Source organism: Python bivittatus, unplaced genomic scaffold (assembly GCF_059951505.1).
Source record: "Python bivittatus isolate LINGU-HERP-01145 unplaced genomic scaffold, Pbiv_v1 ctg000200_np1212, whole genome shotgun sequence".
NCBI classification, from domain to species: Eukaryota; Metazoa; Chordata; class Lepidosauria; order Squamata; family Pythonidae; genus Python; species Python bivittatus.
In genome coordinates, this window is record NW_028277040.1 from 4,409,090 (window position 1) to 4,425,442 (window position 16,353).

The window sequence follows — 16,353 nt, forward strand, 5'->3', positions numbered from 1 at the left end:
TTCAGTACTCTCTCCCCCTCCCCAATCTAATTATATGAGAGGGCAAAATCACACTAATGCATAGTTGCTTCTGCCCCTCCAGTGGAGAGCAGTGAACCCACCCCTATCTGGCTTGCACCACTTGATGGGGCTCCTATACTCTTAACTGGGTAGGAAAGGGCAGTCTGGCCTGTTCTAGCCATGCTTCAGCCAGACAGAGGCTGAGGAAATGGAACCCAGAACCAGACACTGGGGCCTGCCACATGCTCCTTCTGAACAGGATGGCTGGCCCCCTTTCAGAGATGCTCGTGGTCATGGCTGCGGGGTTAGAACCCCTTCTGTCGTAGTTGTACATTTATTGATTTATATTATTGTGTGTGCCTAAAGCTGCTGCAGTGATTCAGGCAGATTATAAAATGATGATGATGATGATGATGATGATGATGATGATGATGATGATTGTCAGAGTGACAGTGACACTTTGGACTTTTTTTTTTTACTCAAGTGGCAAGAAGGTAAATCACAATGTTATTTATGTTACATAAAGACCAGATTTACTTATACTTCAGTAGAAATTTGAAACATGAGTGTAAATATATCAATCAAAATCAATGCACACTGTACATTGTAGCCAACATCAGTGAAGACTGTAGACACAAGATGCAAGTTTTGTTTAGAAGTAATACTTGGTCTGAACTGGGACACACAGTTGTATGTCTAAAGACCAGCGACAGCCTATGCCATAGCAAAACAGTTCTCCCCTCTAGAGGACTGCAGATTTTCTAACTTCAATTTATTAGTACCTCTGAGTTTAAATATTTTCCTCAGTGTAAACTATATGGATCAGTTCCATATAACTATGTTTTAGCTGAGCCACAACGTATCATAAACCAATAAAATACTGTTTCACTACAAATTCAAGTACCTTCCAAAAAGTTCACTGGTTTGCATTTACAGTCTAATAAAAACACCATATAGAGCATTCCTCACAACCTATCTGTATAATTTTAAAAAATTTCTACCAATAAGCAAAATTTTAATCTAGAAGCAATATATAAAGGTGAGCAGCATACAGATTTCTTAAACAAAACTTGCTGCTATTTATATACCATTATTTATAACTGGCATTATTAATTTAGAATGGGCACCAAGCTTGCTCATTAATTCAGAATGGGCACAATTTATTAGAATATAAACAGAACCACAATTGCTACTCACTGTGCAAACTGCTGACTGGCCCATAGCCAGAACTTCTTAGTACTATGTGCACTGCTGATAGGGGAAAAGAAAGGGAAGATTTAGGGTGGGAGAGGCCTAAGGCAGCAAGCAAGAAGAAAATAGTCTTGACCATGAACAGAATCAGGGACTTTTGAATCAGGGCCAATTCTAGCTTATCAAGCAAAACACATTAAGAAAGCAGAAATCAAGAAATAGCAATCTCAAAACAAAATAAACAAAGAGAGTTAACAGAAGACACATAAAACAATAATGATTGCAATGACAAAAACACTCCTAAAAGATAGTTCGCAAATGTTATAAAGCCATTCAAAATACACAGTCTTTCTGAGTTCTTACGAATAAAACAAACTCAGATCTATTTTCTTTGCTCCAAAGGGCAAGTAATCTAAGATCTTTGCAAGTAATTTCCTCTACAAAATTTGCACTGAGATTCCTGCTTCAAAGCATACGGCGATGCATGCCATTTTTAAATACCCTAAACTAGAGATTGATAAAATACATCATGTGCATGCAGTAGGGTTTCTGACTTCCACAGGGTTGAACTTCCTGAGGTGTCCAAGAAATCACTTGTACTTCTAAACTGCACTTCTGGGCAATGTCCCAGGACAGGAGGCAGAAGCTACATGTACAGTGGTACCTGCAAATGAAAAGGTTCTCTCTGAAACTCAGAGAAAGAGCTCAAGACAGGAGTTTCTGAATCAACAGGACTTTCAGAAGCAGATATTGCCTTGAGCTTCCCTGTGCAATATAATGACTCATTTTTATATTTTCATACTGTTATTTTTCTCAAGAAATATTGTATTTACCAGAAAGGAAAGCAACTCTGATTTTAAAACAACCACATCCCAGAATAAACAGAATAAAAAATACAAATCTGTGCTGCTCAGCTTCTCTTATTAGCTCCAGATGAAACCACTCCTGAAGATACCCTTCCATAAATGTATGCCCATAACACTCTTCTGAATGTGCTTGTTATATACAACTATCAGAAGCCAATCCAAAAGCAGCATCAGGACAATAACTTTATATTAAATGAATTAATAACTAGAATAAATTAACTGCCTGGGAAACAAGGCACCCTATTCATATATTTAAACAAACACAAACACACTCTCCTTTCCTCCCCCCCCAGCAGGAACTACAGCTGAAGCAGCACAGGACAGTGATGGGTTAAGGGGAAGAATAACTGTACAAAGGAGAGAAGGAGAAAGCAGAGGACAAAACTGAGAAGGTAACCAGTTCTGGAAAAAAAGAGAGAATGCCTTGTTGAGGTTAGGCTGGTAACTACATCCAGTCTATCAACCTTACAAAAAGCTCAGTTTTCTAAATCAGTCATGACTGGGTAAAATAGAGGAAGAGTGGCCACTGAAAGGAGGCTTCATTTTAGTAAGAAGCCTGCTCCTCCTGTAGCAGCAATATTGGCATCATGGTAGGTGTGGCAGGGCAAACAGAAGTGGTCTGTATTGACCCTTAGCAAGCCAGGGATTTGGAGTAACACTCAGGAAGAGCTGTATCCTCCTAAATCCAAGCCCTAGCTGGTGGGTTGGTTACTCAAAGACTGCAAGGCATACATTAGAAGAACAAGGATCCAAAATGACTTTTGTTATGGGATTGCTAAACACTTGCTTAAGCAACTTCTGGGTGTCCTTGAAACTGAAGACAGCAGTAGGCAACCCATACTGCCAACTAGAGGTTGAAGCATCGATGGGATGGGGGGGGGGGCAAGTGGCAGGATGGTCCAAAGGCATCAGACCTAATTGAGCAATTGGCAGCTTTGGTATGGTAATGGTGATGGATACTGTTCTATTTGTTTGCTCTGACTGCCAAATCCCTTTGGCATCACTTTCAACAGACAGCTGTAACCTTCCTGTATCACTGATGCAGGAAAGACGTGTTGGTACTGCTAGCAATAAGCCCTTATAAAAATGTCCACTTCATCTCAGTCATGTGCACATCTTACCTCTCCATCACCATGCACTAGTTGGGTGAGACTGAGGTGTTTGCTGCTGTAATTGCCAGCATCTTCTATGTGACAGAATGCAGGCCCATACAGATAGGACCTGCTTCACACCACATGCTACTTCTGGCTCACAGGGAAATGAGTTATGATGCCCATGGTAGAGATCTGCGCAGCCAAAGATGTTGGCTCCAAGGTAATCCCTGAAAGCACTAAGATTTGCCATGAGTACTGTTATGGATAAGTGCCATAATAATGCTGGTTATTTCCACCAGGGTATTCAGGGGAAGTGGATGCTAAACCAAGGTCAAGCACTACTGACCCTGACACCAGATTTCTCTGAATGTCTCTATTCAGTGGAACCCACCTATCTGCTGTTAAAGCAGCTGTTTGAAATGCAAGTAACCAGGCATGACATGGCAAAGTACATGGCCATATTTCCTTGATCTTTGGAAAGGGAGATTTATAGCCACGGCAGTTTCCATATATGAGCCACTCTGTTTTGCAACACTTCTCTTAAGCACAGAGAGTATCACTCAGAGCTATGTTCTGCCCTTGTTTTTTTTTCCTTGAAAATTCCTGAATGAACTCTTGAGAATGTCAGAACCTTAACAGTCTGACTTCACACTGGAGTCATGCACCAGCTAAAAACTATGGATACAAACAAGCACTCTGTATTTGAAGGCTTAGGTGATCCAATGGTGAGTGAAAGCATAACTGGCAATGACTAACTCCCCACAATGACTATCTCCCCCACTTCTACAGAGACTTCCTGACTGCAGAAATGGTCCAAGCTGAAAAAAAGAGACTAGGTTCCCTCCAGAAAGAGGGGACTGAGCTATGAAGTGGATGCTTCATGCCCAGTAGCAACAGCAGCCAGGGCTCAGGTTCTGGCATGAAATGTTCTTTGGCAGGTACAAGCATGTGAACCTCATATTAGGGCCACATACCTGGTGCATTCCCAGGGAGAAGAGTAATGCCATCTAATGGCTTGTTGCATTCTATGCTACTTAAGTGAGCTAGAGGAAATCATGATGATGGACCCGCTCCTATTTTGGGCAGCCAATATCCAAGTCTGCCCAGATCTGTTAACACTGAAATATTAAGACAATATTCTGAGCAAGATAATTTTAACCAGGGCTGGCAAAAGATAACATGTCTCCTCTTATTTGTCCTAGCGTTAGATCCAACACCTCAGGGTATGAACAGAGGTTTTTGTTCTGTCAGTTAGAAATGTCTGAGATACTTTTTGCTTTCACTTTTTAAACTGTCCCATTCCCTCCCCTTTCTGCAAGATGTATGATAAATAGCAGTCAATGTAGATTGATATGCCATCTATTTGTGTGGTTCTGGGGTGAAAAAAAAGGCAGTAGGGGCTCATAACTCAGTTAACATGGATCATTTCACATGGATTGAACACTCAAAATGCTTCAAGTTGGAATCAATTTAGAACATTCAAGATTTGTTCCAGTGTAGCACAACCAACTCAAAATATTTCAATAGAACTTTCTGGATGGGATGTTGTCTTAAGCTTAAAGCACATTTTCCATTTTGTGCACACTCCTAAATATAAGTGCTACTGCAAAGAATCATTGCAAAAGTATGTGGGTCACATGGAAAAGAATCTCTCTCTCTGGTGGCTCTTAGCTTAATAGACCTGAACGGTAAATGAAAAGGCTTCTGTTACAGTTCTTCACATATAAGTAGGTTGATATCACCCAAAATGAACTGAAGCTAATGGGAGATGGATCTCAAAAATATTGGGGGGGCAGAGGTTTCCCATCCCTGCTTAAAGGTTAAAATGAACATTTTAAATTGAGTTTAGAAATGCACCTGTAACCAGAGTTTCAGTCTACCCAAAATGATCTTTCTGGATCATCTTCAAAAGGAGCCTCATGAAGAGCACATTACAAAACAGTCTATCTTCTCTTGATCAGCTGCAGCTAGTATACCAGCCTAACATGTTAAAAGTGCTATTAATTTTATTTGAACTTTCCCAGTTGGTGCAGTATTTCCGCAAAAGTACAATCCCATTTAAGCTCAGTTGAAAGCATCTATTCAAGATACAGTTTCCAATCTATGATCCCTCCATTTCATCTGATTTAAATCTCATATTACCTCAATCATCCCCAAACAGTGTCCAGACTGTTCAAAAAGTACAAAACAAACAAACTGCTCAAAAAGTGTTCAAAAGCTCAGCAGCCTCCTTGGGATAAGAGGATGGAAATGAGAGGTGGAGATGAGTAACTTTTGCATACTGATGACACTTTAGACCATGTATCTGGAATATTTTTGTACCTTTTCATATACACGTTTAAAAAAGGGGGTGGGTAGAACTTTCTAGCACTCCACAGGCTACTGGCCATGGGGTGGAAGAGAACAAGTCAAGTACTACCTTCTGGGACTTTCCTCCAGGAAAGACCAGAATTGTGCCTCCTAAGCCTAAACCATGCATATTAGACGCTAATGAAATACCCATGAAAGACCAGTTTATTACATGATATGAGCTTCATGTGAAGCATATTCCAATGTAAACATTTAATGTATCATGTGTCCATGCTCTTAGCATGCATGTCTGTGCTGGCCCACTTGTATCTTGAGTCAGCATACAAAATAAGTGCCAAATGAAGCCACTATTCACTGATGCAGTAATACAGTGTGCACTCAGGCCACCACATTTAAATGTGACCACCCAAGTATGGAATACTTACACTGATAACTGCTTTATTTATACTCATATCATGAATATATACAATCAACAGCATCAAGTGATAAAGGTTTTGTACCACACAGGCCGCCACCATTGTAGGAAAGTATCAAAATATCCCAACTACCAACAAAAATAGTACATTTCAGGAAAAGCTTCACCTTATTCTGCTGTTAACAAGTATAATCCTATACACGCACTATGTGTGTCCAGGAGTCCACTGCACATCATGAAATCTCTTTTGCCTGGATTGGGTTTGTTCTTTGGCCAGGCACCCAGACACTGATTCAATTCATGTATGTATGACTCCATATATAGCAACAGCAACACACTGAACACATTTGTCAACAGGATAATTCTAGAAGTGTACAACTTTTTTCAAGTTCAGACCGAGCTAGAAACAGGCTATTCTAACAAAATGTATCAATGTCAGAACAGTCTGTTTTGAATTCAGAACACTTCCAGAGAAGGCAGAGCAGCTTGTTCTGGACCCCAAATAATTCTTTCAAGTTCAGCACATTTCAAACATTTTATGTACCTCTAGATTAGGCATGTGCAAAGCATTCTGTGTATGGACCCTTTCATGCATGAAATAGCTATCCTGGAGTGGTCTGTGTCTGGACTGAAATGTCTTCCATCTGGGCATGGATCTGTCACACAGGTTTTGTCTAAACATGGACTTGGGACATGCATATTCTGGGCAGATTTGTGTCAGTAGCCGAGAGGAAATAGAGATCAAGAAAGCAAAGAATGGGTGGGCAAAGTATGCTAAGCGAAGATGTGGTGGTTGAAGGAAAACAGAGGAGAAGAGATAGGCAGGTAGGATATGCAGTATGGTGCAGCAGCTAAGAGGAAGCGGGAAGGAAGAAGGGAAGAAAACTGGAAAGCATGGGCCACATGGAAGAGGAGGATAGAACCCTACTTGTCCTGTAATATCCCTCCAAAATGTTTTTCAGCCAAAACCCAGAATGAACCAGAACCAGAAACCATTGGTTCATAATCAGAGTACTATGAAATGATACATTTTGGGGTTTCAACCTCCACCACTTGGAAAAAAATGGGGCATGGGGGGGAACAGCTTCTGTGAGCTATTGCTTCATGGTGTTCTATCATAGTGTGTGATCGCAAAGAGTTCAGCTTCAGGAAAAGGAAAAGGCTTTAGGGAGGTCCATTAGTGTAATTTACAGTAGTCCCTGGGAGAAGGCCTGGAAAATGTTCCCACTCTCTGGGTGGGTCCTTTTTTCCACTCCTAGCCTAAACTTATAGATGAAGTATATTTTTATATCACTCCTATATTAAAAAGTCTTAGTACCCATGTTCATTTCATATCAAATCTTCCTAAGAATGAGCCAATTGTGGGAAATAACAACAGCAATTAAATCATGGTATGTTAAAAATAGTGATTTTAAGTCACCAAGAAACAGAGTAAATCATTTAAGCTAAGCTTTCCATTAATTCATAACTAGTATTATAATGCTAAAATGCTGATATGTATCCAAAACAAGATTAAGAAACATAGCTCTGAATGTATAAAGCTTAATATTTCAATATTCATTCAATATTTATAAAATTGAAATAGAGAGAAGAGAATTATCTCAAGTTTATTTTTTAGATATACAAGAAAAGTCAATTATTTTTTATTTTACTCTCTGCACACATGCAAGCATACTAAAAAATGTAATTTATATGAACAGGTAACAAGCCTACTCTGGTAACTTTGGTTCTTATAAAGTCCTTAAAATCTACTCATAGGACCTGGCTGGTTTGTATTCTGTCACTCAACTCTTACTGTGAAATTAAATGGCAATTCTTTTTGCTAAATGCATGAAAACAGTTCTAACTTTGGTTAATCAACAAATTATTATTTTCTCAGTTCACAGGAACGTTTAGCTACCTGGGATATTCTACTGTGTTCAGCTTCTCAATCTGCTTAAAGCCTGATCTATGCATAATTTGTCCAAATAAAGTTGTAGAGTATTCAGTATGCTTTACCTTCAAGCATGTGTAGGGCTGTACCCTAAGAACAGGATTCATAAAAAATAACCTGTGGATATACTAAATGATACCTGCTTCTGAAGCAAGCTCTAGAATGTAAGTTTGTATTACTGGTTGAAATTGGTAGAATTGTGACACCTATTTTTAAGAAGTGCCTTATGAAGCACACCTTGTGTCTGCTTGGAGCAGGATCAAGCCTTAGCATATTTCATACTTTGTCCAGATAGAATTATTTAAGTAAACACAAGTCAAACTGAAAAGTTTACTTATGTTTATTTCTTTGTCTTAATAGTATGTATTAAACACAACTATTTTTCAATTCCTACAATATACAATTTTATGCAGTACCATTATTTTTAGTAGCCATTTAAAATTGGTTTTTTATTGCTTTTATGTTTAGGATTTTAAACTTTTTTTATGTCATTACTGCAGGCTTTGAAAGTTGTAAAGCCTGCAATTTTAAAATTTCATCCTAAAGAAAACAAATATTAAATCCCAGTAACTAGAACAAACCCAATTATTGTATTTGCTATGAAGACTGGGGTTTTTTTTTTTTAATCATTTAGGGTGGAGCTGTAGCAAGCCACATGCTAACCACTGTCTCATCTTCCTTCCTTCCTCTTATATATAGCCATCTATCTTACATGCAATAATGCTAGGTGGCTCACGACAAAACCAATAAAACAACAAATCTAGTGGAGCAGAGAAACTCAAAATTTATTAATAAATACAAAGAATACCTGGGACAGGTTGAAGGCACTATTTGTCTTCAACTTGGATCAATGACTCCTCCCTTTATTCCTTAAGGTTTCTGTTGTACAACTGTTTTTCAAAGTGTTTCTTCATTTTTCTTACATACTAGTTTCTTTTAGTGTTTAAATGATCACTGTGTATAAACTTGCTCTTTTATACATACTCTGCTGCTACCCAGAGCTTTATTTTCACACAGCATCACTTTAATTAGGTTTTATCTTCAAAGATGGTGACTCTTCAGCAGGATGGAGTTACTCTTTAAAATATGTGGACTGATATTTGAGAGCATGGCAGGGAGACATGTTTATCTGTAGTACTCCTATGCTGAATGGTCTGAATATCTAAATATCTGACTGGGGCTGTTATTAAAATCCTGAATCTATCACTCAGATTCCAATATTCTGGCATTCAGTGACTCCTTGTCTCTCTCAGATCTAGCTACTATTTCCTCAATGTTCCACATGGGATTCTCTTCTGCAAACTATTTATTTGTAAGATTTATATAGCCACCCAACTCACATAATCACAACTCTGGGCAGTACACATCAAATACCCCCCCGCAACATACTGTATTGCAAATAAAAACTGCACAATATCAACAAAAACCAACATCCAGAAATCAATATATCAGCAACATACGGCAAGAGCTCACCAACCATATACTCCAACTCCAGAAGATGGGTTCATTTATCATCTTAGTTCATTGCTTGGGGAAAAACCCAAGTTTTTAAAGCTTTCTCGAAGATGAATAGGGTTGGGAGCCGTTGGAATCTAGGCAGGTGGTGGGGGTGAAGCTCATTCCAAAGAGCAGGTGTCACAACAAAAAAGACAGCTGCCTGGGTCCCATCAAAAAGGGGATCTAGATCATGCCCATCCTGTGAGAATGTGTAAGACTGGCAAAAATAACCAGAGATAGGTGGTCCCACAAATAACCCAGTCCTGCGCCATGTAGGGCTTTGTAGGTAATAACCAGCACTTTGAACTGCATCCAGAAGCCTCTTAGGAGCCACTGCAGCTTGTGAAATAGTGGTGTTACACGGAACTACCATGATGCATCCATAACTACTTGCACCACTGCATTCAAGGCTGGCAACTGGTGGACACAGTAACAGCAGAGAAAGAATTATGCTTTGCTTCTCTTATTGCCATGAAGTGATAATTAAAAAAGCCTCTTCCCCATGCTCTTCCTCTACCATTTCTCAGGAGCAATAACATCATATTGTATAAACTCTTTAAATTATAACTATTGCCTGGAACAAAAGATGCCAAAACCTCATTGTGCCAAGCCAACTTCCGTTTTGAACTTAAAAAGTTTTAAAGACCGCTAGTACCACTATGGCAATATGGTAGCTAATCACGTGGCAAAACCACCACACAAACAGTTAATAATAATTAGGCCTATGCAAAATGTTTCAGATTCAAACTATTTCAAATTTGAAATACACTCTTTTAAGTCAAACATTTGCTGTAACTGCAGAGTAGCTACTTTGCATTCAAATAGGGCATCTCAATCATTTTGGAATTTTTTGCTTAACCCTGTTTTGAACTCAGAACACCTCCAAAATTATCAAAAGAGCAATCTTGTGCAGAAAATAACTGTCTGCAACTCAAAACAGGGCATTTTGAACATGGAAATGTTTTGCACACCACTAGTAATCACCACTCCACATTCACATTCGTCATGCTCCAGTTTACAATAATTCAAAGTAGCTAATACATAAAACAGTTCAAAGATTATTCATAGATAACCAGTAAAAGTTGAAGGTGAAAAGTACAACTGTGCTTTGTATATGCATTTGCAGCTGCTTTTCTCAATCAGTAATATTTTATTCATACATTAAATTCAGCAGTAAATCACTTCTCATATATTGCTAGTTTAAAAGGTGAATAAATTCATCTACATATTATCCCCATGGGTCATTCTTGCTACCAAGGAACCAAGATTTCCTTGCTTTGAAATGAATTTTATGAAAAAGAATGTTAAAGGTTTTGATGCCATTTTGTCTAGTGTTGTCAGCCTGCTGTATTAGAGAAGTAAAAATCTTTCTAAATGAATATTAGCACAAAGAGTATTAGCCCTTTCCTTTCCACAATAGACCATTCTATTCTTACTAGTCAGTAGCTCTTGGTAGCTAACTCATCCATAAAATTAATCTAATCCAAGCATACTCAATCCTCAGTGCTGTTTTTGGAGGGCTTTTGTACTTTTTGCATGCAGCTATTTTAAGGAATGTCATCTTTTTTAAAAAAATGCACCATCTGCTTTAAAGCATAAAGAATCAAAACCATTTTGGCATTCCAGTATTAAATTGGAGAAAATGGAAACCAACACATCCTCCCCACCACCCCAATATTTCAGAACATGTAACTCCATTTAAATCTACACAAATCCATTCATAGTCTAGAGGAGGTGTGGGCATCTTAAGACTTAGGGCCACACACAATCCCAAAGTCACCTGGGCATTACAAAAAACTGTGACTAAATTCCTGCTCTTTTTCAGTGGGATGCATGTGAAAGCCCCTAAAATAGGCTTTTGTTGGGAAACTATGAAAAGACATCACTACCCCATAGAAAGGAAGAGGAGCAGCAGCAGCAGCAAAAATCTATATAGTCATTAAGAATTGACACCAACTTGTTTGCACATAATCAATCAACCTCATAGCAACTCAAAGAAAAACAAAACAGACTAGTTCCACTTGTGCATATAACAATCGAATCATTGTCCAACTTACTACAATCCTTGTTTTTCCAAAAACATTGTGACCCCGGCCATTAAAAGTTTGCCCACTTCTGAACTGCACAGTATGAACTGAGTAGAGAGTAGTTCAATCCTGGAACTGGGTTTTGGGGAAAACCTTGATCAATTAAAAAAACAACAGAGCTTGATTTTTTTTATTACACTCTGTGTAACTTCTTCAGCCCTGCTCATGAGATTGGCTTTGTCAAATCAATTATCAATACTAACATGTCTCAACCAATTTAGAATGCGTAGGATAGGGCTGGTACAATACAGTGGAGTACAACATATAAGATATAGAAGATGCGTAGATAAATTAACCACAGTTTATCCAATTTTCTGGTTTTCTGATACAGTAGATCATAAAGTAAACACAATGGCTAGTGCTCTACCACATAAACTAACCACAGTAGATTTATAAATTGCACAACCATGCAAACATAGCCAGAAACTAGTATCTATATCCAAACTTGTCCCCCTTATAGAGTAATGATTTGCTACTTCCTTTTAAAGTTATAATGAAATTGCTCTCTTGATTTAACAGTGAAACAATCTAATCTCGAGTTAAGAAAAAGAGATGGATTGGAATCTGACTTTACTGCTATCACTCAGCTGCTCGCTTAGCTATAGTTTGACACTGTTTGACTGGTGTCAGGCTCCAAAATCCCCTTGCTTTGCTATTTTCATTCTTTCTAGTAAACTTATAGCAGTTCACAAAATATCCAGTACGCAGGGATGGGATCTGAGTTGAAGAAGCTTTTGAAAAATCAGATAAAATTGTATTTCATGATATAGCATTTTCTTAAATTGTGCTTTATGTTAGCTACCCCAAGTTACTTACACCTGTATAAGATGGGTAGCCATTTATCTACACAAACTAACATCCTTTAATTAGGACTGTGGGCACTCTGTCAAATCCACATAATCTTGATAGTCCCCAGTTTAAGAACAAGTTCTGTTCCCAAGGTCTGTCCTTAAGTCAAATTTATATGTAACCCAAAACAGTATTATTGTGAGATGGCTCCCTTATTTTTAACATCCTTTTATTCTCTGTCCTATTTTGATTTTTATATTTTTAATGTATTCACTGACCATTTTTAGCTTTGTTCTACACCACCCAGAGTTGCCTGTGGCGAGATTCATGGGTGTATAAACTGGTTTAATAAATAAATATTATTGTGTAATTAACTCAAACTATTGTGTATTTAACTTGAATCATTGTGTATTTAACTCGAATTTTGCTACAGTAGGCTCCGTTCTTAACTATGGGTCATCCATAAACCGGGCATTCTTAACCCGGAGACTACCTGTACATACTGTTAAGTTTCTACATCTAGATTCAATCCTGCCCAAATATAACTATCAAAGAAAGAGCTTATTACTAATTTACTGAGTAGGACGGTGCTGCCCCAGTGATTTAGACAAATTCCAATTATAACTAAATATAAACTCAACCTACTTAATTTCTGAGGCTTTCATATACAACACAAATTTACTAATATAATTGCTTATTGAGGGGTCATTTCTTCAGCTTAAATATTACCCAAATATGCTGAAATCCTTTGAAGTTTGAATCTCTTGTTCTACTGAGGTGTAGGAGCAACCTTTTCCCCTTTCACTCCACAAATATACAGTCCAAATCTACTCTGGGAAGTCCTGCAATCTTCTGGAACAGATTTGGAGGATATTTAAGCAGATCAAAGAATCATTTCAAAAAATAAGTGTCATTCAATCAGTGAAGAGACATCACTGGATGTAATCCAAGGAATGAAGCATTTCACAAATACTACAGTGCTATACATATGAAAACGTCCAGCAGCACAGACAAAAGTATTTCTGGAAGGAAGTGATGCACTCAGCCTAAGCACATAACTGTAACAGTCCTGCCAATTCCGGCTCAAATGACTGGGGAAAAGCCAACAATCAGGGATTTGAAAGGGCAAGGGGGAAAATTTTCCCTCCAGATTTGTTTTTTTCTTAAGTCCATTAGAGCATGTTGGTGTCTCCTCATCTGAGCAAAAGTTGGCAATATTGTTCCAATTCATAGTGACAGCATATCCATTCTTTTAAGATAGCGTTTTATTTGATTTCTAAATTTATCTCTTGTAAATAGATGCAACTTCTGTGATTTCACAACTACACCTTAGTGTATCTCCTCCAGCCTAGCGACTGTTATGTGAGTAGGCCTAATCACTTCTTTCCAGAAAGTTGACCGTCCCACACCCACAATGGGAAGCCGCCCTTGTTCTGCGTTAACGTGACCGAAGCCATGGGGGCTATGCATAGCGGTCGGAAAACAGATCCCCCTGCAAAAACCATTTTCCTCGAGTAACGGGGCTTAGGGCGAGCCGACCGGCTTACGCATTACTGTAAGCGGGGGCTCGCTTACTCTCCGCGCCGAACGTTTGCGAAAGATCGCAGAGCGGCAGGAGGGAAACCCTCAGTTTGGGAGACGCCAGTTTGGAGACACGGCGAAGGCGGCTCCCCAGCCCCGCTCGCCCCAGCTGCGGAGGCAGCATGTACCAGCAGCCGCCGTCGCCGCCGCCACTCACCATCCGGGAACTCGCGGTCGCTGATGTGCTGCAGGTGAGGGCCCCCTCCGCCCGGATCCGAGTCTCCCGAGTCTGCCTCCGCGATCTCCCGGTAAGCGCCACCCCTCCGCTCTAGCCCCGCGGCCGCGGGCCCGGCCCCTGCTCGCACGCCGCCCGCCCCCAGCGCAGACCCGCGGGCCCGGCCAAGCTTCGGGCTGGCACCGGGAGACACGCAGCAGGTGACGGTGTTGCCCATGCTGGCGCGGAACTGCTGCCGCCGGCGCCGCCTGGGCTGGGCCCGAGCGGGGCTGCAGGAGGCCGCAGCGACGGCCACATCAGCGCCGCCTCATTCTCGCTCCGCCGCCGCCTCAGTGGGGCGAGCCCAGGAGCCGGAGCCGGAGCCGGAAGACCGGAGGATGCGCCCCCTCTCCACCAGGCAGTGCTGCGGCGGCGCTCTCACGCGGCGCCCGAGCGCCAGCCAATCGCGGCCCGCGCCTTACGCCCTCACGTGATCGCGACGGCCGTATCGGCCCGGGGGACAGCCCCGGTGGTGCCACTCGAGACTACGTAGCAGGGCGGGGTCGGCAGCGCTCAGCTCCGCGCGCCGCCTCCGAACGTTCGAAAAGGAAGCGAGGTGGGCGGGGCCTCGTTTCGTCTGGCGAGGCTCCTCTGTGCTGACCCTGGAACTAGAAAGGGACGCTCCGTCGATTTCAGACCGGAAACGGCCCCGAACTCCAACTTTTCCTATCTTGGGGATGCTACTCGTGTTCCATCCGGCTCAGCCCCTTCTCCTTCGTGCCTGCCCTAGCAACGTTGCCCCGGATGGCCTGGCGCGCCTGATTCTCACACAGCGCTGGCGGGAGGGGCGCGCCCGTGTAACCGCAGCTGACTGACCGTGCTCGCTCAGAGTCGGCAGATGGCGGTATCTAGCCAACCGTGCCTGCTGTCGGGAGCTGAGGGCAGCGACGAACACGAGGAATCTCCGGGGAATACCAGGACTGGGCTGGAAGAAGGGCGCGGCCAACCGCTGACGTAGCATTGCTAAGAAAATGAAGGCATGTGGCGTCCGTGGAGTCTCTAGGAGTCGAACTTGATTCAAAGCAGACTGGGAGTTTGGCACAATGTAAGCAAGGAAACAAACAGAATGGGCCCAGCATGCACATCCCCCCCCCTCGCCTTGTTTTTATTACTACTATTTTGCTTACTATCCTGTGATTTTGGTAGACCTCATTGATTTTTATTGGGTTTTTTTTCCCCTAAAATTACAATATCTTGGATTCTTTAGATGGAAAAATGTTCCGAGGAAGACATGGTGATTACCCCCTTCACCCAATACAGTAATGAAGGTTCCTAGTATTTGAATAATGGTGAAGGCACCAGGCTAGAAACCGGGAGATGATGAGTTCTAGTCTTTGGCACAAAGCCAGCTGGGTGACCTTGGGCCAGTCCCTCTCTCTCAGCCCTGGGAAGCAGGCAAGGGCAAGCCACTTCTGAAATCTTGCCAAGAAAACTGCAGGGACTTGTCTAAGCAGTCACCAGGAGTCCACACTGACTCAAAGGCACACATGCATTGGTAGGCTGCCATCTGAATACTGACCACAGATGGAAACCCTTTATTTTATTTATTCATTCATTCATTCATTCATTCATTCATTCATTCATTCATTCATTCATTCATTTTATATAGATTCAGTTGATCTAGACATTATACACCCAGCATTGTAACAATGCAAATTAGAAATAATTACTTAACATTGACAGTGCAACAATAAATATACAGAGGTAAATGCTACTGTATCCAGTCAAATTTATTCTCTGGCAAGCCTGTATAGAATGGTACTTTGAATAGAAGCAGTGCAATTGGATTAAATAGGAATGAAATAGTTACCACAAAATAAATATCAGGATAAGGCATTCGTTTTTGTTTTTGTTTTTTTGGTCTGCGCTCAGTCATTGCTGACCCTGCAGTGACTGCTTGGACGAGTCCTTGCAGTTTTCAAGGCAATTGTTTCGGAAGTGGTTTGCCAGAGCCTCCTTCCTAGAGCAGAGCCCAGCTGGTGAATGCAGGAGGTGGGGTTTCCATTGCTTCGCACCCTTTTCAGGCACACACGGTTTTTCACGCTTACTGGCAACTGCTCCCGACTCCTTTTTTGCAAGGCGCCGCCAGCATTTTTCCTCCCACCGGAGTGAGAGTACCCATTTATCTACTCACATGAGTTTTCGAACTGTTGGGTTGACAGGAACTGGGGAGGAAACAGGAGCTCACCCTGTTAACGCGAAGGCTGGACTCGAACCGCTGAAGCGTCGACCATTTCTGGCCGGCAACTTTCAGCATCATTAAGCCACTGCGCCACCGCATCCCCTTCAAGGCATTAGTATAAACACTCAAAATGGATACACTAAAAGCCTATAATCCAGGCGCTACTGGCAGGCTTTGATTTTCAAAACATTTAG

General features: G+C 41.2%; 1 protein-coding gene across 3 annotated transcripts in view; it reads right to left on the reverse strand.

The window, feature by feature from the left end:
• CCNYL1 (cyclin Y like 1) overlaps nt 1-14,377 on the reverse strand; it is a 37,381-nt gene extending 23,004 nt beyond the window's left edge. The window contains exons 1-2 of one of the 3 annotated variants that reach the window (XM_088135605.1): nt 13,921-14,377; nt 1,198-1,251 (exon numbers count right to left, since the gene is read on the reverse strand). In XM_088135605.1, the coding sequence (XP_087991731.1) occupies nt 1,198-1,251; nt 13,921-14,155 (289 nt within the window). In that variant the 5' untranslated portion in view covers nt 14,156-14,377. The remainder of the gene's footprint in view (nt 1-1,197; nt 1,252-13,920) is intronic. The other 2 variants (XM_088135604.1, XM_088135606.1) reach the window with 2 other exon arrangements.
• Between the last annotated feature and the right edge of the window lie 1,976 nt (nt 14,378-16,353).